The sequence below is a fragment of the Rhipicephalus microplus genome, chromosome 3 (genome assembly GCF_043290135.1).
Source record: "Rhipicephalus microplus isolate Deutch F79 chromosome 3, USDA_Rmic, whole genome shotgun sequence".
Lineage (NCBI taxonomy): Eukaryota > Metazoa > Arthropoda > Arachnida > Ixodida > Ixodidae > Rhipicephalus > Rhipicephalus microplus.
In genome coordinates, this window is record NC_134702.1 from 102,231,960 (window position 1) to 102,252,496 (window position 20,537).

A 20,537-nucleotide genomic window follows, 5' to 3' on the forward strand; every position below is an offset into this window, starting at 1 on the left:
ATGTTACACACCATAGAGAGGTTGACAGGTCGCGATGTAGTGACGTCCATGTCACATGGCAATTTCACAAGGTTTGGACAGAAGCTGCAAGGGGCCGATGAGGCTCTGCTGAACCTTAATTCTATGCATGCAACATTTCGTGTCCAATCTCTCTGAAAACATTTTCAATCGTGCATGTGAATATACAAACTAATTTGATATGTGCAGTTTAACGTCTCAGAACCACCATACGATTATGAGGGACGCCGTAGTGGAGGGCTCCGGAAATTTCGGCCACCTGGGGTTCTTTAATGTGCGCCCAAATCTGAGCACACGGGCCTACAACATTTCCGCCTCCATCGAAAATGCAGCCGCCGCAGCCGGGATAGGATCTTGCGACCTGTGGGTCAGCAGCCGAGTACCTTAGCCACTAGACCACCGCGGCGGGGCACGTAAACTAATTTGTTTACGCAGGAACTAGAAAAAATGTTCCCTTCCGCCGCTAACGGAAGTATTCCCTTCCGCCGCTAACGAACACCACCGAACTTCCTTTGCGAAAAGCTCAGTTTAGGTGCCAACTTCCATGACGTAAGGGAGACTGTGACGTTGGGAGAGTATGTAGTTGGGCTCGTTGGTAATCTATAACTGATCACGTAGCGCTAAAACTATTTGACGCAGAGCAAAAAAAAAAAAAAAACAGCGCCCCCCCCCCCCCTCTCTTCATAGCTTCCCTTGTCCTGTGCCAAATATATTTTGCGCTATGTGATCAGTTACCCCATCTTTGTTATGATGAAAGAGCTAAACAGAGTTTGCGGGTGCCCTTGTGACATGGGTTTTACTGTGATGAAATAGGTTTAAAATTGCTTTTTACAGCAGGGATCACACGTTGGCAACTGCGAGTGTAGTACAGGCACCGTTACACGAAAAGTAGCGAAAAACGCGAAATCCCGTCTGAGGTGCCTCTGAGCGTCTAAAGTATTTACAGATTAGTCATTCCATTTTGCGTAACTATATGACTTCATAATTTGCTTTTCCCTTTGAATGGGTTTAAATGTTACGGAAGGAGGTGAAGCAAGCAAGTGAAAATGGTGGTAGCAGCTAAGGAAGACAAGCTTGCGCATGCTCGGGTTGATTGATTGATATGTGGGGTTTAACGTCCCAAAACCACCATATGATTATGAGAGACGCCGTAGTGGAGGGCTCCGGAAATTTCGACCACCTGGGGCTCTTTAACGTGCACCCAAGTCTGAGCACACGGGCCTACAACATTTCCGCCTCCATAGGAAATGCAGCCGCCGCAGCCGGGATTCAATCCCGCGACCAGCGGGTGAGCAGCCGAGTACCTTAGCCACTAGACCACCGCGGCGGGGCAACGCATGCTCGGGTTTCTGGTAAATTGAGTCGTTCCTTGACTCACATGTAAGCCACGTTTTATGTGCTGTCGGTACGTGGGTCGCTAGAACACATCTCGGCCTTCGACTAGGGAGCCGTCATGGGCGGGCATGATTAAATTCTCTCTCATGCAGAGTTTTGTCATTTTCATCAGTGATAGGGTTCGAGTTGCCGCACTAGCTTCAGAAGTTTAGCCTACCTGCATACGATTTGGTTGAAAGGCACTTTCACAAAACCTATTCTCAAACGGTGATTTTTTTGAAAATGACAGCAAGAACAAGGCACCATAGAAACGTACTGACATTACAGAAGGTACTGCATGCGAAGAGAGAGAGAGAGAGGTTCACGTGGTTGTAGATGTAAAGATTTATTATCATTTTAATATCCGGCTGTAAGTGATGGCTATGCTGAATACCACTGATTGGCTATATAAACAAGGACTTGTGGCAAAAAAAGCACATGGAAAGTAACAGGAAGCAGCTTTCTTCTGATATGAAGGATAGCTTCAGCTCCTCGAAAAAAAAAAGTGCCTAACGATTGGCACAAAAATAAGTAATTTGTTTAGACGACTCCGGTTCTCCCGCATATTTCTAGCAATTTTGAAACCAGCAACAATAAAAAAACAAAGTAACTAATTTATTGAGTTTCTTTTCTTCTTGGTGCATATTTCTCACACTACTTTTTCTATAAACTATGATCTGTTTGCATACTGTCTAGTTTAACTTTATTTTTTGGTAAAGCAGTGCACAAAAAGATTAAAAAACACACACGCATAAAGCACGCATACACAAGTGCTGTTAATCTATTCGCGGTTTCTTAACAAGAAGAAGATGTTGCATTCCTAAGACAATTATTTGTCGTTACTCTCCTCTTCATCACTGCTGCCGTTCGAACCACTCGCTTCTTCAGATCCACTCTTCTCGTCAGAACCGTTTTCGCTATTGGATCCATCTTCATCGCTGCCGCCAGTCGAACCACTCGCTTCTTCGGATCCACTCTCCTCGTCAGAACTGTTTTCGCTGTCGGATTCATCTTCATCGCTGCCGCTGGTCGAACCACTTCCTTCTTCAGATCCACTTTCCTCGTTAGAACCGTTTCCGCTATTGGATTCATCTTCATTGCTGCCGCCGGTCGAACCACTCTCTTCTTGGGATCCACTCTTTTCGTCAGAACCGTTTCCGCTATTGGATTTACCTTCATTGCTCCCGCCGTTCGAACCACTCCCTTCTTCAGATCCACTCTCCTCGTCAGAACCGTTTCCGCTATTGGATTTACCTTCATCGCTCCCGCTGTTCGAAACACTCCCTTCTTCAGATCCACTCTCCTCGTCAGAACCGTTTCCGCTATTGGATTTACCTTCATCGCTCCCGCCTTTCGAAACACTCCCTTCTTCAGATCCACTCTCCTCGTCAGAACGGTTTTCGCTGTCGGATTCATCTTCATCGCTGCCGCCGGTCGAACCACTTCCTTCTTCAGATCCACTTTCCTCGTTAGAACCGTTTCCGCTATTGGATTCATCTTCATTGCTGCCGCCGGTCGAACCACTCTCTTCTTGGGATCCACTCTTTTCGTCAGAACCGTTTCCGCTATTGGATTTGCCTTCATTGCTCCCGCCGTTCGAACCACTCCCTTCTTCAGATCCACTCTCCTCGTCAGAACCGTTTCCGCTATTGGATTTACCTTCATCGCTCCCGCCGTTCGAAACACTCCCTTCTTCAGATCCACTCTCCTCGTCAGAACCGTTTTCGCTATTGGATTTATCTTCATCGCTCCCGCCGCTCGAACCACTCTCTTTTTCGGATGCACTCTCCTCATAAGAACCGTTTTCACTATTGGATTCATCTTCATTGCTGCCGCCATTTGAACCAGTCTCCTCGTCAGATCCACTCTCATTGCCAGAACTGTTTTCATTATTGGATTTATCTTCATTGCTGCCACCATTCGAACTGCTCTCTTCTTGGGATCCACTCTCCTCGTCAGAACCGTTTTCGCTATTGGATCTATCTTCATCGCTCCTGCCGTTCGAACCACTCCCTTTTTCAGATCCACTCTCCTCGTCAGAACCGTTTCCGCTATTGGATTTATCTTCATCGCTCCCGCCGCTCGAACCACTCGCTTCTTCGGATCCACTCTCCTCGCCAGAACTGTTTTCGCTGTCGGATTCATCTTCATCGCTGCCGCCGGTCGAACCACTTCCTTCTTCAGATCCACTTTCCTCGTTAGAACCGTTTCCGCTATTGGATTCATCTTCATTGCTGCCGCCGGTTGAACCACTCTCTTCTTGGGATCCACTCTTTTCGTCAGAACCGTTTCCGCTATTGGATTTACCTTCATTGCTCCCGCCGTTCGAACCACTCCCTTCTTCAGATCCACTCTCCTCGTCAGAACCGTTTCCGCTATTGGATTTACCTTCATTGCTGCCGCCATTTGAACCACTCTCCTCGTCAGATCCACTCTCATTGCCAGAACTGTTTTCATTATTGGATTCATCTTCATTGCTGCCGCCATTCGAACTGCTCTCTTCTTGGGATCCACTCTCCTCGTCAGAACCGTTTTCGCTATTGGATCTATCTTCATCGCTCTTGCCGTTCGAACCACTCCCTTTTTCAGATCCACTCTCTTCGTCAGAACCGTTTCCGCTATTGGATTTATCTTCATCGCTCCCGCCGCTCGAACCACTCTCTTCTTTGGATCCACCCTCCTCGTCAGAACCGTTTTCGCTATTGGATTCATCTTCATCGCTGCCGCCGGCTGAACCACTCTCTTCCTCGGACGCACTATCCTCGTCAGAACCGTTTTCGCTATCGGATTGATCTTCATCGCTACCACCGGCCGAACCACTTTCTTCTTTGTATGCATTGACCTGTGCTAAGTTTTTCTTTTCGCTGGATATTCGCTCAGTGTCATATTCTGCTTTGTAATCACTCTTTTCATTCAATACACTGTCATTGTCCAAGCGGTTTTGATCTTCTCGAGCACTATCAGCACGTTTTTCAATCAGACTTGTTGGATGTTGTCCATTAGAAAGATTCGTATTTTCATCTTCGTGGTTATTTGATATGTACCAAGATGGTGCTCCGCATGTAAATCTGGATAAGAAAGTGACAACTTAAATTAGAATTTGTATATAAAAGATGAATAGCCTAATGTGTGAGAATGAAATTTCCGCATGTGTTTTGAGAGAAAATTTGGACGCGTGTCACTTATTGGACGTGAAGTTTCGTTGTGTCATAAACTTATGTATAACTTAAGACAGCTGAGGTGGTGCAAAGTTCACCTGACTCTTTTATATTCATTTGGCAATTGTCATGTTAAAAAAGAGCTGAATTGTAATTCCGTGACTGTGAATGCACTATCCTTCATTTCGGTTCTTTTTGGTGGGATCGCTCGTGCACACACAAGCTCAAGTTCCACCGCTAAGCGCTTTTAACTAACGCAGTTCGAACGTCGTCAATAATAGGTGACTGCTCTGTGGCCACTTAGATTTGTCACTATCGTAGAAGTCGAACCCTTTTGTATGTGAAGTTAAGCAGCCGAGTTCACGTATTAGCTGACGCGTTCTTAAAAAAAAAAAGGAATTCGCAAACCTTTCCTGAATAACTATTAAATGGCTTTATTGAAAGAGCTTACTGACTCATAAATTGACTACCGCAAAAACATTTTGAATCATTGCAGTATGGGCGAAGTTACGGGATTTGTCACCCGCTACAAGTGCTTTATCTCCTTCGTACCAGCGAGCGTGCCGAGAACTGCACGAGGCGGGGGGTGGATGAGATGACAAGGAGAGGAGGTACGCCCGTTCACCAACAAGCGTCATGACCTTGAGAATTTTTCTGCTTTTCTTTCTTCAAACGCGAAGCTTGATGTCGCTGTGATCGCGAGCTGACGCCTGGGCACACGGTGGCATACCGCGGCGGTCGCGGTAACTGTGCAGCTCGGAATGCTCATACCGAACCCCGGTCCTAGACTGGGTTTATGGTGCGGTCATTTGGCTTCATGGCATCATTTGCCGCAAGAAGAGGGAGGGAGTGATTACTGAGTGACTGCGAATAAATTGTTGATTCCCGTCCGAGTGAATATTGCGCTCACTGTACTCCGAGCTTCGATACTGCTAGGCAGCGTTTTTTTACTTTGCTCAAACTGTGTCGCAGGACCATTTTAATGTGAGAGTGCGGTCATGCAATTTCATTAAAGTTTTATGAAGTTCTTTGGTCTATCTTGAAAAACATTACTGTGATGTACAAATTAAAAAAAAGAGATATATAATGAAAGCACACTGTCTTGTAATGACAAATGGTTGAAATTCAATCGGTAAATAGTTAGCAGCTGCCACTCGCCATATTGCTGTATTGGTTGCGGTGCTCGACTGATCACTCAAAGAAAGTGGCGTAGCTAGGGGGTGGCTCAAATAATCCATGCTCCATCCCCCCCCCCCCCCCCCAAAAAAAAAAGAAAGGCTGCCTATGCCCCTGCCCGATTTCGAAGCATATTAATGGAGGCAAAGTGATAGAGCTCTGTGTACTATCATTTGGGATGACGTTAAGAACACCAGATGATTGAAACCTCCGGAGTCCTCCACTATTGTGTCTTTCATAATCATACCGCAGTTTTAGGACGTAAAACGCCAAACATTATTGGCAGCAAGTGCCCTGTGACCCTGGCATCAGAAGCGTAGCAGATTCCAAGTTTTGATCCCTAACATATCCCAACCTAACATGCCTCTCACAACCATGCAGGTAGCAATTCTTCCCGTCTTGATGGCAATGAAATGGAATCAGATTCACGCTGCTGACTTGACGCAACGTGAAATCAGTAGGGAATGCGGAGCAGTGATTCGTCTGTCTGTCGGAGACGAACTAAGGGAGCGTGTGTTGGAGGACCAGTTGGTAAGAAATTATTATATGAACCCAAAATGCACTTTGTACGAGATATTCAAGTGGAAAAAAGACAGGACGAACGTAGCTTGTGAGCGTAGCTGAAGGGTTTGCGTTTTGTCAGCGAGGTTACCTCTCATTCACGAGCAAGAGCGCATTGACGTTTTTATCCCGCAGCCTACTAAGCCTCCTTGGAGGGAAAGGGTGGTGGTGGTAGTGGTTAGAAGATGAGAAAAGGCACCTAATTTCTGCAACCCGGTCGGGAGCACGGCGCAGTGCGTAGGAAAGGAAACCCTCATGTGTAGTTTACTGGTACCCTCCCTCCTCTTCCTCCCTCTCGTATCACTTCTCTCCCTCATTTCCCGTTCCCGTCCGATTGCTATACTATACTTTGAGTGGCCACACTGCGCTCCATCATGTTCCCTCCTCCGCACCCTCTATTTCCCCGCACCCTTACTATATCATATCAAAGGGGTGTATGACAACGTTACGCATGAAGCTGTTCTCATTGCTCTCGAAGTAGGTGGTAGGATGTATCGCTGGATACGTAGTTATCTGTCAATGAGATCCTTCTTTGTGAGCACTGAAGACGGTCAAACCTCTCCACATTACAGCCACCGTGGCGTCCCTCAGGGTGGCGTACTGAACCCTGTGCTGTTCAATCTGACGCTAATTGTTCTCACTGAGCATCTGCCAAGCACAGTCAAACTATCAATGTATGCAGATGATATCTGCGTTTGGGCATCGGCTGTAACACGCCTGCAGTTGCGAGGGAGAATTCAAAAAGCTGCCACTGAAATATTACGTTACCTCCGAAATCGACGCTTGGAAATTTCTTCCGAGAAATGCGCCCTCGTAGCTTTTACATGAAAGCCTATGGATAAGTACACCATAATCATCAATGGTCAAACTGTAGCATACGTTCAATCACACAAGTTTTTGGCCGTCATAACTGACAGGAATCTATCATGGAGCGATCACGTTTCGTACACGAAAAAAAAAAACGGTTAATAGACATCTGTAATATACTGAAGTTCTTTGCAGAGAAGACTTAGGAAATGTCTCTCAGTGCAATGCTACAGCTGTACAGGAAACTTTTTCTCGGTTTCCTGCGGTACAGCTTACCGGCATTGACCAATGCAAGCAAAACAAGCCTACGAATGTTACAGAGTGTTCAGTCCCAGGCACTCCGAATTTGCCTCGGCTTGCCTCGTAGTGCACCGACAATGGCCACTATAGATATCGCTGGTGACCACCTCATCACGACACATATCGACGTTGAGGCACTCAGGACACATATAAGGCATATCGCTCGGACACCATGCCACCACCTAGCCTCTTTACCAGCAGACAGACAACGTTCGTTATTTTGCCAAACGATAACCACATATCGCGATTCTTTGCCAACATGCTTCAAACCCACCGCCAGGCCTTCGACTCCTCCTTGGGGCCTGACTCAGGCTAAGATAAAGGTAACTATACCTGGCATCCAGAAAAAAGCAGATATGTCGTCACCTGCTCTTAGACAGCTTGCTCTGCTCTTGTTATACGAGACTTATCAGGGCTATATACACGTATACACCAACGACTCTGTTTTACAGAAGAATTCAACGGCATCATTTGTTATACCAATAAAAGACACGACAAGCAAGTTAAAGACCTCCAACCTTACGACATCGACGGGAGCAGAGCTCACAGCTCTTCGGGCCGCATTGCAATTGATCAGCGATCAACAGCCACAAAAATGGACAATTTTCAGTGACTCAAAGGCAGCACTGCAATCCCTTCTATTAGCTTTATGCCATGGCCTGTACAAACAGCTCGCCTTCGAGATTGCAGAAAAGACTCACCATTTCATTGAAAAATAAATGAAATAATGTGGAAATATATGAGCACACAAGGTAGAAGGAAAAACATTTGACAGGAGTGCTTAACATGCAGATACGGGGCCAGTTTTTTTACCCGGTCCCTAAATATACATATGGCCGCGGTATACGTTGTTTTGCCAGCGTTACACCAATCAACATGAGGTAGTTACGAAGCATACGAATGATTACGACAGCCCGGGCCCCTAAAGTGCTCCGCGCGTCAAGTTGGAAATGATACATCACACTACAGGCTGTGCCTCTCTAATGGGGAATTGTGGCTGTCTATCATTCCTGAATCTCGCTTAGAGCCCTTAAACTACTAATTTTATATGGATTTGGAACTAAAATCATATTTTTAGGACGTTAATGTTGTAGGTAAGTTTAGAAGTGCTGTATTCCATTGGTTCTGAAGCACACGCCATTTTATACGTGTAACATAAGTGGAGGCCTTACTGTATGATGCATCAATAAAGTACTCGGTCTTGTGCAGGAATTTTAAATGCGAAGCATTTCTTAGCGAACTTCAGTGACTTTGAGCGTATCTATCTATCTATCTATCTATCTATCTATCTATCTATCTATCTATCTATCTATCTATCTATCTATCTATCTATCTATCTATCTATCTATCTATCTATCTATCTATCTATCTATCTATCTATCTATCTATCTATCTATCTATCTATCTATCTATCTATCTATCTATCTATCTATCTATCTATCTATCTATCTATCTATCTATCTATCTATCTATCTATCTATCTATCTATCTATCTATCTATCTATCTATCTATCTATCTATCTATCTATCTATCTATCTATCTATCTATCTATCTATCTATCTATCTATCTATCTATCTATCTATCTATCTATCTATCTATCTATCTATCTATCTATCTATCTATCTATCTATCTATCTATCTATCTATCTATCTATCTATCTATAATGGTATCGATACCAAACTTGGTATGGCATAACATATCTGCATGAAGAACATATCTGGCTAGTCATAACATGAAGATCATGGTATGTATGTCATTCATGTCATGACTGACATATCATGGTCCTGCTGCTCTTGCGGTGGTTTCGTTCACATGACATGTTGCAAAACGGGTGTGGTATGGCATGATTACATGGCGAACACAAGCGACAGATCTTAACATGAAAATCATGTCTTGCGTGTCATGTAAGAACATGACTACAATCCATGCTCATGATGCGCTCGCGGCCATTTCACTAGCATAACATATACCAAATTTGTTATTACGGTACGTGAAAGAATGGGGTAAGGCAGGGGGATACAATCTCCCCAATGCTATTTACCGCATGCTTACAGGAGGTTTTCAGAAGCCTATAATGGGAAAAGTTAGGGATAAGAGTTAATCGAGAGTACCTTAGCAACCTGCGCTTCGCCGATGACATTGCATTGCTGAGTAACTCAGGGGACGAATCGCAACTAATGATTACGGAGTTAGACAAGGAGAGCAGAAAGGTGGGTCTTAAAATTAATCTGCAGAGAACGAAAGTAATATACAACAACCTCGGAAGAGAGCAGCGCTTCGAAATAGGTAACAGTGCACTTCAAGTTGTAAAGGACTATGTCTACTTAGGGCAGGTAATAACCGTGGAGCCGAACCACGAGATTGAAGTAACTAGAAGAATAAGAATGGGGTGGAGCTCATTGGGCAAGCACTCTCAAATTATGACAGGTAGATTGCCACTATCCCCCAAGAGGAAGGTATATAACAGCTGTATCTTGCCGGTACTTAGCTACGGAGCAGAAACCTGGAGACTTACAAAGAGGGTTCAGCTTAAATTGAGGACAACGCAGTGAGCAATGGAAAGAAAAATGGTAGGTGTAACCTTAAGAGACAAAAAGAGAGCAGAGTGGAATAGGGAACAAACGGGGGTTAATGATATCATTGTTAAAATCAAGAAGAGGAAATGGATATGGGCTGGGCATGTAGCGCGTAGACAGGATAACGGCTGGCCATTAAGGGTAACTAACTGGATTCCCAGAGAAGGCAAGTGGGTTAGGGGGAGACAGAAGGTTAGGTGGGCAGATGAGATTAAGAAGTTTGCGGGTATAAATTGGCAGCAGCAAGCACTGGACCGACTTAACTGGCGGAACATGGGAGAGGTCTTTGTCCTGCGGTGGACGTGGTCAGGCTGACGATGATAATGACGATGACGATGATACCAAATTTGGTATTACGGTACGTAAAAGGATGACGAAGGTATGTGACTGGTACAAACATGACAATCATGAGATGCGTGTCATGTAACAACATGACTACATGCCACGCTCATGATGCGCTGGCGGCCGTTTCGCTAGCTTCACATATGCCCGATTTGGTATTACGTGACGTCAATGAATGACGAAGGTATGTGACTAGTGCAGACATGATAGTCATAAGATGCGTGTCATGTAAGAACATGAATGCATATTGCCGCGAACCATGCATTGGGTTCGCTTGTCGGCTTGGCAATGGCTTAGGGTTCATGTACCCCGCACCTCCACCAGATGTCACGCAGCAAAGGACGACGCAGTTGTCTATAAGGAAAACAAGTTTATTGGAGCGAACCTGTGCTCCCCTAACAACTGAAAGAATACACAGGCGGCGAAGCAGCGGCCGGCAAAACGACGGGCACGCTAGTGAGCGTCGGCGAGCGAATGTCACGGCATCGGCTGTGCGGGAATTTATATCCCCCGGCGCGAGGGTTTCTCGAATAGTCGACTTGTATCGAGAACGCTGTGATAGCGCTTGTTAGAAACGCTGTTCGTTCGGAACGCTCGAAGCGTTGTTCGACAGCATTTGTTCGAAACGCTGTGGTAGCGTTTGTTCGAAACGCTGTGAAAACAGCGATAGCACAGGCTGGCGCAGCCAGGCTGAAAAAACAAAACACAAATAAACAAACCCAATGCATGGTTCGCGGCAATATGCTACAGTCAAGGCGCCAATACATTTCGACGTGACCCGGCGTTCGTTTCGTCGCCGTCACGCCGGCGTTGCCATGCCAGGCGCCGGTCCTGCCATAATTTCGCAGGCGCGCGTCGCGCGCTTCGTTGGTTTGACAATCGCGCGTTTCAGCGCTTCCGGCGTCGCCCCGTCACAAAAAGAGGCAGACGAAGTGCTATCTGGGTAACGCATCTCGCGCTGGTGGCCGTCGAGCCGTGCCGACCATCCTGGCCGTAGACTAGGACGCGCCACGGCCCCTCATACGCGACACTCCGATCGTCCTGGTGTTTTCTACGTGGACGTCTCGGGTCCCTCCCCCTCGGGTCACTTCACGGCTGCCGTGATTACAGAGGGCAAACACGTAGATGGCCTCTCCTTTCGAGCAGACACAGTAACGCACGCTGAAGAGGTTGCCATAGCTTTGGCTGCCTCTTACCCTGCCTCACGCACCATCCTGATGGACTCGCGCTCGGCCTGTTCTCAGTACCTTCAGGGTTCCATTGCTCCGCTGGCGGCTAGCCTACTACAGGCAGCCTCTTGGCGCTTTAACCCTCATCCCATTCGTATAGTGTGGACCCCAGGCCACTCGGGCCTGCCCGGCAACGAGGTGGCAAATGCCGCTGCCCGCGCTTCTCCTGTCCGGGTCGTTGCCCCCCCCCCCCATGTCTCGAGACGGAATCTGGCAATACCAACCTGCCGCGCTTTCGCGAAATTTTGGCTTATTGCCGGGCTTCGCGCCGCCTCTACCCGGACCCCGCACGCGGTTTGGAGAAAGCGGCCGAACGACTGCTACGCCGCCTGCAGACGAACACCATTATCAGTCCGGTGGTCGCCAGGCACTTTTTGCCGGAAATCAATGGCACCTGCTCGACCTGTCATGTCCTCGCCGACACATATCACATCGTAGCATCGTGCGCAGTCAATCCTGTCCCTTTATCATCCCCTTTTCCTATCCGAACTAGAGAGGCTTGGGAGGAGCACCTGCTCGGCTGCTCTACCTTGGCTGCACAACGCTCCTTGGTGGAGCGCGCACGGGCAGCTTCCAGCTCCACTGGCGTCCCGGAATAGGGTCTTGCCACTCTAGCACGCCGATGGGCCACGTCGGCACTCTGTAGTAGACTTTTTCTGAAATAAATGTTTTTTTTTTACCACCACCACCTACCACCGTGCCGACGGATGCTGGTCGCACTGGTCGCGCTTGGCGTCAGACTATAGAGTGCTCGCGTTTTGCTAACGTAGCGTTGCTGTGCCCTGCGTGCGCGAGCGTCAACGTTACGTTGGAGTATATTGGACCCTTCATGATGCGCTCGCGGCCATTTCGCTAGCCTTCATGATGCGCTCGCGGCCATTTCGCTAGCTCCTCTTATACCAAATTTGGTGTTACTTTATGTCCATGGATGACCAAGTAGTTGCAAATACTGAATTTGGTATCACTTGACGTGAATAGATGACGAAAGTAAACGACACATCCAAGCATGATAATTATGACACCGAAGTCATGTACGGCATAATTTACCTCCACCTCGTAGCATGCTGATTTTAAAGTGACATATCAACCTTCCTCATTCGTGCTTTGTATATCATCGATTCCCACTGTACGTGGGATCTGCCATTGTTTTTCTACCGAACCGTTCTATTCCAAGTGTCCGATTGCTCCGTTTAAGATGTATACAGGAGAAAACCAAGCAAATTTCACTATGACTAGCCCTGAAAGGGTGTTGGTTCCAATCTGGTCGCTTTTAGGTACGAAAGACGCACACGAAAGCAACGCCCGTAAGACTAGAGAAGGACAGAATTTCAGTTAACGACAACTGTTAAAGAAGTTAAGGTGATCACTCAACCATCGTACCTTGTGGTACTTAAGAGTCTATAACGCAGTCTTCAAGCTATCATTCTTTGATTCCAGATTAGTATTTTTTGCTACGTTGGGAGCTTTGTTTATACCTGCACGTGGGCGAGGAGTCACGTGTGTGCTGTATGGTGAGACGTGGATGCTTTCGGCTGTTCTTCATAGAATTGAACGCGAATTAACTGCCTGGACGGGAAGTAACAATAGGTCATACTACATTTTTACACGGAAGCCTGCATTTCGGCATATTACTTGCTAAGAGATACACAAGCATGTTGATGTGGGCGTATACCAATGAGTAACGACAGCGTGGGCCATGTATTCAGTGTGATAGGCCGGAAAGGCATTCTGGACGAAGGCCTCTCGCTTTCAAAATACCTCGGCATTTTCACTGAATCAGTCATTATTCAAGCCTACGTGGACTGAAACTGAATGGGCTCAAATTTTATGATTGCTTGCTCTCACTTATATTATTTCCATTTAAATGTTAACATTCGTACTTCTACAGCAGATTGACTAGATTTAATAAAGCGAAACTGACATATACATATGAACTTCTTATGCAACCTTTATCTTATTTTCACGTCTTACTTATATGGTCGGGTCTTTACGCAAAGGCTAACAAATTAGGAGACTTTAATGTCATAATGTTTTATGTGTGACTGCCACGACTTTTTATGGGTCACAGAATTGCAACTATAGGCTAAAATGACACATCGGAAGCGGTCTATTTTTCTTCATAGCTGTTTCCTAACGCTAGCCCAAGAGGACATTTCTCTGGGCCACTGTTCAGGTACAGGTCAGCAGGAGTTCTTTCAGTGCGTCGGACTAACACATTTGTTTATTGTGATTGTCACTAACTGCATTTAGTGTCCGTTTGAACTTTCACAGGCGGTGGTGGGGAACCTTTCTGCGGCATTAGTCGCCGTGGCTGACTACTTGGAAGGCGGCAGGAAGCTGTGATTTTCAATTTATTATTGTAGTCATGGTTTAGCATTTTAAGCCACGTTGGCGAACGCCTTTGCGCATGCTGCGTAAAGGTGCTTAGGCGGCAGTATAGTCCATGTATGTTTACCGCACTGTCAAAAAGTGACAGTGCAACTTCAGAAGCTATGTCACGTTGAAATTGAATTTCTGTATTTTGCATACTGCACATTTATAGATGGAGAGATCGTCGAAGAAAAGCTGTGCTTGAACAGCTTGACGAGTTTGGAATCCTCCGTTCTGAGACGAAGGCAGCATCTCATATATGTGTGTGCGTATTCTGACGTTAAACGGAAGTACATCAGCAAGAGTTGCTTACAAGTAGTATACATCGTCGCGCCTGCACCACCCTTGTCGTGTTTTCGAAAGAAATAATGCCAATTAGGAATAACAGAATAAGATTTTGGGCCAAATTATGCTTCCTCGAAATTACGGGTGGATGCCTACCCGCCACAAATGCGACACTGGTGAAGTCGCGTTCTATTATCGAAGTTTCAGCGTTGGTTATAATGACCGCCATTTGGAGCATGCGTCTCACTCACTCACTCACTCACTCACTCACTCACTCACTCACTCACTCACTCACTCACTCACTCACTCACTCACTCACTCATTCACTCACTCACTCACTCACTCACTCACTCAATCACTCACTCAATCGATACCGGACGTACACTGCACGGCCTGTGCTTGTGTCACTACATAATGTTGGGCAAAGTCACCATGGCTATCGCAACAGCATAAATGCAGCTTTTGCGGCCATTTATGGCGCCGGATGTAGATATACATTCCTCTGCACTGGGAAAATGCAATCGCTTGAGGTGATCTCGAAGTTTTTTTATTTAAAGAATTTGTAAAAAAGAAAAAAGCCGTCAAAGGTTAGGCAAAAATGAAGAAATAAAGAAAACGCCAGCCTGTGCGGAAGGTGCAGCTTAGTCACAGCGAAAGCTAAAAGAGTGGCCTTTCAAAGCATTTCCAAAATACTCATGAGGTAACTACTGCATACACACTTGCTTGATACCCACTAGGGCATTAATAATAAACTTTTGGGTAGTAGGCCGGCATTCGCTATGCTATTTTTCGTCATTCTTCTGAGAAACGGGGTATCCGCTAAACTATTGCAAGGAATTTCGTGCCAATTGTTCATGCAGTGGCTGACGACGATGAGGAATTATGGGTGAAGTGGGTATGCGCCACAGTTAATAGGGAACAAGAACAAGCTTTTGTAATGGGTTGGAGCATCGGAGACAAGACAAGACAAGGACGACCCAGTCGATACGCTATTCGCATTGTGCGATGGCTGGTTGTTCTTTCGCTGTTTTAAAACGCCTCGTAAGTCCAATTAACGCGATTGCTTTCCCGAGGTCAATCCTGCCCAAGAGAGGTTTGCAAACAAGTCACGAGCACCAGCGTAGCTCAGTGGTAAAATACTGGGCTGGCACCCCGGAGACCCGGGTTTGAGCCTCACTGTGTTTTTAGTGCTAGTTTTTTAAATGCGAAGCTTGTCTTAGCAAACTTCGGTGCCTTTGAGCGTATCTATCTATCTATCTATCTATCTATCTATCTATCTATCTATCTATCTATCTATCTATCTATCTATCTATCTATCTATCTATCTATCTATCTATCTATCTATCTATCTATCTATCTATCTATCTATCTATCTATCTATCTATCTATCTATCTATCTATCTATCTATCTATCTATCTATCTATCTATCTATCTATCTATCTATCTATCTATCTATCTATCTATCTATCTATCTATCTATCTATCTATCTATCTATCTGACCACCTAGGACTTTTAGCTCTCCTGGCTGTTTCGATAATGGTATCGTTACCAAACTTGGTATGGCTTAACATGACTGTATGCATAACATGAAAATCATGACATGTATGTCATGAATGTTGTGATTTACATTTCATGGTCCGGCAGCTTTTGCAGTGGTTCTGTTCACATGGCACGTCACTAAACTAGTATGGTATGACATGATCGCATGGCGAAAACAAGCGACAGACCCTAACATGAAATTCATGACATGTGTGTCATGTTGCAACATGACTACATGTCTCTCATGATGCGCTCGTGGCCGCTTCGCAAGCATCATATATACCAAATTTGGTATTACGGTACGTGAACGAATGACGAAGGTACTTGACTGGTGCAAACATGATAATCATGAGATGCGTTTCATGTAACATGACTACATGCAATGCTCATCATGCGCTGCCGGCTATTTCGCTAGCTTCACTCATACAAAATTGGGTATAACGGAACGTTAATGGATAACAATGGTATGATAGTGGTGCAAACATGATAAACATGAGATGCGCGTCATGTAACAACATGACTACATGGCACGCTCATCATGTGCTGCCAGCCATTTAGCTAACTTTACTTATACTAAATTGGGTGTCAAAGGACGTGAATGGAAAACGATGGTGTGATACTGGTGCGAACATGATAAAAATGAGATGCGTGTCATGTCACAACATGACTACATGCTACGCTTATGATGTGCTCGCCCCCATTTCACTAGCTTCACATGTACCAAACTCGGTATTACGGAACGCGAACGGACAGCACAGGTAAATGACACATCGAAACATGATAATCACGACATGCGTGTCATGTAACAACACGACTACATGCCACACTTTTGATGCGCTCGCGGTCGGTTCGCTAGCTTCACATATGCCAAACTTGATTTTACGCGACGTCGATAGATGACGAAGGTATGTGACTGGTGTAAACATAATAATCATGAGATGGGTGTCATGTGAGAACATGGCTACATGCCACAGTCAAGGCGCCAATACATTTCGACGTGACATGGTGCGCGTGCTCGCTGGTGTTCATATCGTCGCGTCACGGCGGCGTTGCCACGCCAGGCGCCAGTCCTGCCACATACTCGCAGGTGCGTGCCGCGCTGCGTTGCTTTAACGCATGCGCGTTTCAGCGCGTCCGGCGTCCTTCCGTTACGAAAAGAGGCAGACGCAGTGTTGTCTGGGTAATGCATCGGCGCGAATTGCAGCATGTCGCATTTCGCACTGGTTGCCATCGGGCCGCACCGACGGACGCTGGTCGCGCCGGTCGCGCCTGGCATCAGACTATAGAGAGCTCGCGTTTCGCTGACGCAGTGTCTCTGCGTGCGCGCGTGTCAACGCTACATTGGAGTATATTGGGCCTTTCATGATGTGCTCACGGCCGTTTTGCTACCTCCACATATACCAAATTTGGTGTTACGTGAGGTCAATGGATGACCAAAGTATATGACTGGTGCAAACATGATGATTCTGACGCGTGTATCATGTAACAACGTGACCACATACCACGCTAATGGCGTGCTCGTGGTCGTATCGCTAGCTCTACATACACAAAATATTGTATCACGTGACGTGAATAGATGACGAAGGTAAACGACACATCCAAACATGATAATCCTGACACGGAAGTCATGCTCGGCATCATTTAACTCCCACTCGTAATGTTGTGCTGATTTTAAAGTGACATACAAACCTTTTTCATTCATGCTTCGCATATAATCGATTCCCACTATACGTGGGATCTGCCAATGTTTAGATTATCAGTCTAACTCACCTCAGCCAGTGAGCCACAGTCACGCAACTGAAACTCGGTGAGGGCCAGGACAATTTCTTTTTTTTTCTAACTTTGCGCGATGTGGTTATGGACACCGGTGGTGGCGGCGGTGGACAACTGCGCGTGAGTGAGTGAGTGAGTGAGTGAGTGAGAACAACTTCATTATGGTCCAGTGGAGACGCTGAGGTTGCCACGCGTCACCCGGCTACTCCAACGTGGGGACCGGCAGGTCTAGCCTGACGGCCCTGTCGCGGGCACTCTGGACTGCCAGGATTTGGTCCTGAAGTTCTGAGCTGTACAGAAGAGCATACCACTCGGGTTAGCTATAAGTCGGTCCAAGCGACCCGTACTGCCAGAGCATGTGGGATAATGTAGCGGTCTGCCCGCAACAAGCGGCGCAGGTAGCATCGGGGTATTGGTGAGGATAAATTACATTCAGGTATGCTAACGACGGGTACGAATGGGTTTGAAGTAAGCGCAACGAGACGGCCTGTGCTCTATTGAGTTTTGAATGTGGCATCGGGAATGCCCGCCTCGCCAAGTAGTGACCCGAGTTGTGATCTCATAATAGCTTTCGGTGTAAAACTACTGGAGTAATTCGAATAGTGTTTTGTTGCTCATGGGACAGGGAGTCACGATGCAGCAGAGCGGTGAAAGGAAACATGTGTCGCAACTTATGCACACCATATGTTCCCTTGGTGGAGAATGAGGGCATCGCTACTATACACCACGCCATCCTGGCTGTCGGAAGACAGTGTTATTCACGCGTTCTTCGTCCGCGGATGCTATCGCTTACTTTCTATCTTCGCTTCGTCAAACGGTACGAAGAAAATAACTGTATAAAAGAGAAGGAAAAACCTTAGCTAGCGAGTTTCGAATGTACCACTCTGCGCTTAGAAACTGGAGCCAGCGCCTTCTAGACAGCAAGCCTGTGCTGGCTCGGGTTTTAAATTGCACATGCGCGAAACTATTTTCACATACAGAACACGAAGGAAGTGCTTCGGAGTCAGCAGAGTTCCCATAATGCATTGTAACTTTAGTAGTATTTTATAGAGGTCCAGCACCGATCTACAGATATAGATTCAGATACAGTTTCAGAACCCCTTGTGGAAATTAGAGCAAGGTGTGTTTTTGTTGTCAATTTATTTAAAACGATTGCTGGGGCGCTTGCCTTCAAGTACTCATAAATTCTAAATAATGCCTGCTATAGAACGTCTTCGGTTTTGTTCATTATTTTTAAACAAAACCCCTATGTGCTTTAGTTGTGTCAGAAAGACAAAGGGGATCATGAAAAGTAACTTTACATGTAGAATACTAGCTATAAAACAATCATGTAATCATATGCGATTCCGGCAAACTTGCACTCAGTCAGTTTTGAATGAAATACTATTCGCCCCACTCATCATCATTCGCTCCTTCAATATGCTGTGAATTTTCGGCTCTTTTGCCGAAATCACTATGACTGGTCCGCAGTGGTGGAATTCGGCGGCAGCCGTTCGAAACCAGCCTGGAGCTACAGCTAGAGCCGAAAGGCCCATCGTGCTGCATCTCGTCATTGCTTATAGACGCCGCACTTATAAAAATTGTTGGGGTTTAGGTCGAAAAACCACGATATGAATACGAGAGGCGCCGTAGTGGAGCGCTACGAGAATTTCGACCACCTACGGTTCTTTAAGGGGCACCAAAATCTAAGTCCTCGGGCCCCGAGCTTCTCATCTCCATCGAAAATACGAACGCTATGGCCGGGATCCTATTCCGTGACCTTCGGATCAGCAATCGAGCATCATAACCAGTAGGCCACTGTGGCAAGTAGGAACCGGATTTCCCGGTGTTAAGGCATACAGGACACTGCGGTTGCCATCTATGGAAAAAATAGTTTTTTTTGCGTTTGTTTGTTTTTTTGTTTCAAGCGTCTAGTGTTATCGTTTGCCAAAAAAAAAAAAAGAGAGGTCTAACTGGACTTTAATTGTACACGTAGTGTCAGACGCAGCTCTGTGTACTGCTTAACCTCTCACCGGGGAGGCTCAAAATTGAATAAATGAACATATGTGAGTTCATGGAGTCCGTGACCCAATATGTTTTAGTTGTCTACAAAAACAAAAGCAGTATAAAACACTGTCATTGAAGACTTATAATTACTGTGCATCATTTTTTTTCCATGTCACATTCGCTGTCATGATGTGCTGTTTGATAATTATGGTTCTTAAATATACAATTAAATTTTTTATTGCGATTTTGGCTACTAAAAGCGGATATCACCGTGGAAGGTAGAATGTTTGGAATACGTAGTTCGAACACAACTGAAATCAACAGACTTTCAACATTAGGGTTACTTGTATAACTTAGGTTCATAATATAGCGACAAGAATTGTTGGAAGCATAGGAAAAAAAAAAGAATCGCAACTTTACCTTATACAAACCCCTACAGCCAGCAGAGCCAGCCATGAACGTATCGCAGTCATCCTGAAGAAAAAGTTTTGAGCCCGTCGCCCGAGCACTTGATGCTTCTAGCGGTCCTATTGGTACTACAGGGCGCTTTTAGATGACTTTAGATGAAAAACAAAGTACAAACACTCGTATTATTTAAAATGCAGTGCTCTTTATTAAGGTCTTTGAAACGGCCTTTGATAGCCGCCCTTCAACTTCAAGGTCAGTTTGTCCGCTGTCCTTGCGCTGTGTTCTTTTTAACCGCGTGACAAAGAAGTATACATTTTGGTGACATGTCAATATAGGCAGGTTTTTCTGCAGTGATGTATGATGATCAAATGCCTTTCCGAGGTGAAATATGTTTGCACATGGCTGGTCTACAACTCACAAAATATCGCAGCAAAACTGTGGAGGAAGCGCTTGGGGTAATGAACAATAATTGATCGTAATCAGAGTATTTTTTGTGTGTCATGTATGATGAGCGTTCTCTGCCGAGGCCACATTACAACAGCACATTGGATTAAAATGGCATTGTGAAAGTTAAGCTTGCAAATAACATCATTTTAAGAGCAATTCAGCTACACTGTCAGGGAGTAAGCG

The 20,537-nt window shown here is 45.7% G+C and overlaps 1 protein-coding gene across 1 annotated transcript; it reads right to left on the minus strand.

Annotated features, from left to right (window-relative positions):
- Positions 1-1,719: 1,719 nt before the first annotated feature.
- Positions 1,720-20,056, minus strand: LOC119159626 (uncharacterized). Its single transcript, XM_037412443.2, has 2 exons — positions 19,920-20,056; positions 1,720-4,460 (listed from the first exon to the last, which is right to left on the minus strand). The coding sequence occupies exons 1-2, from the start codon at positions 19,970-19,972 to the stop codon at positions 2,222-2,224; spliced, it is 2,292 nt and encodes a 763-aa protein (XP_037268340.2). The 5' UTR covers positions 19,973-20,056; the 3' UTR covers positions 1,720-2,221.
- Between the last annotated feature and the right edge of the window lie 481 nt (positions 20,057-20,537).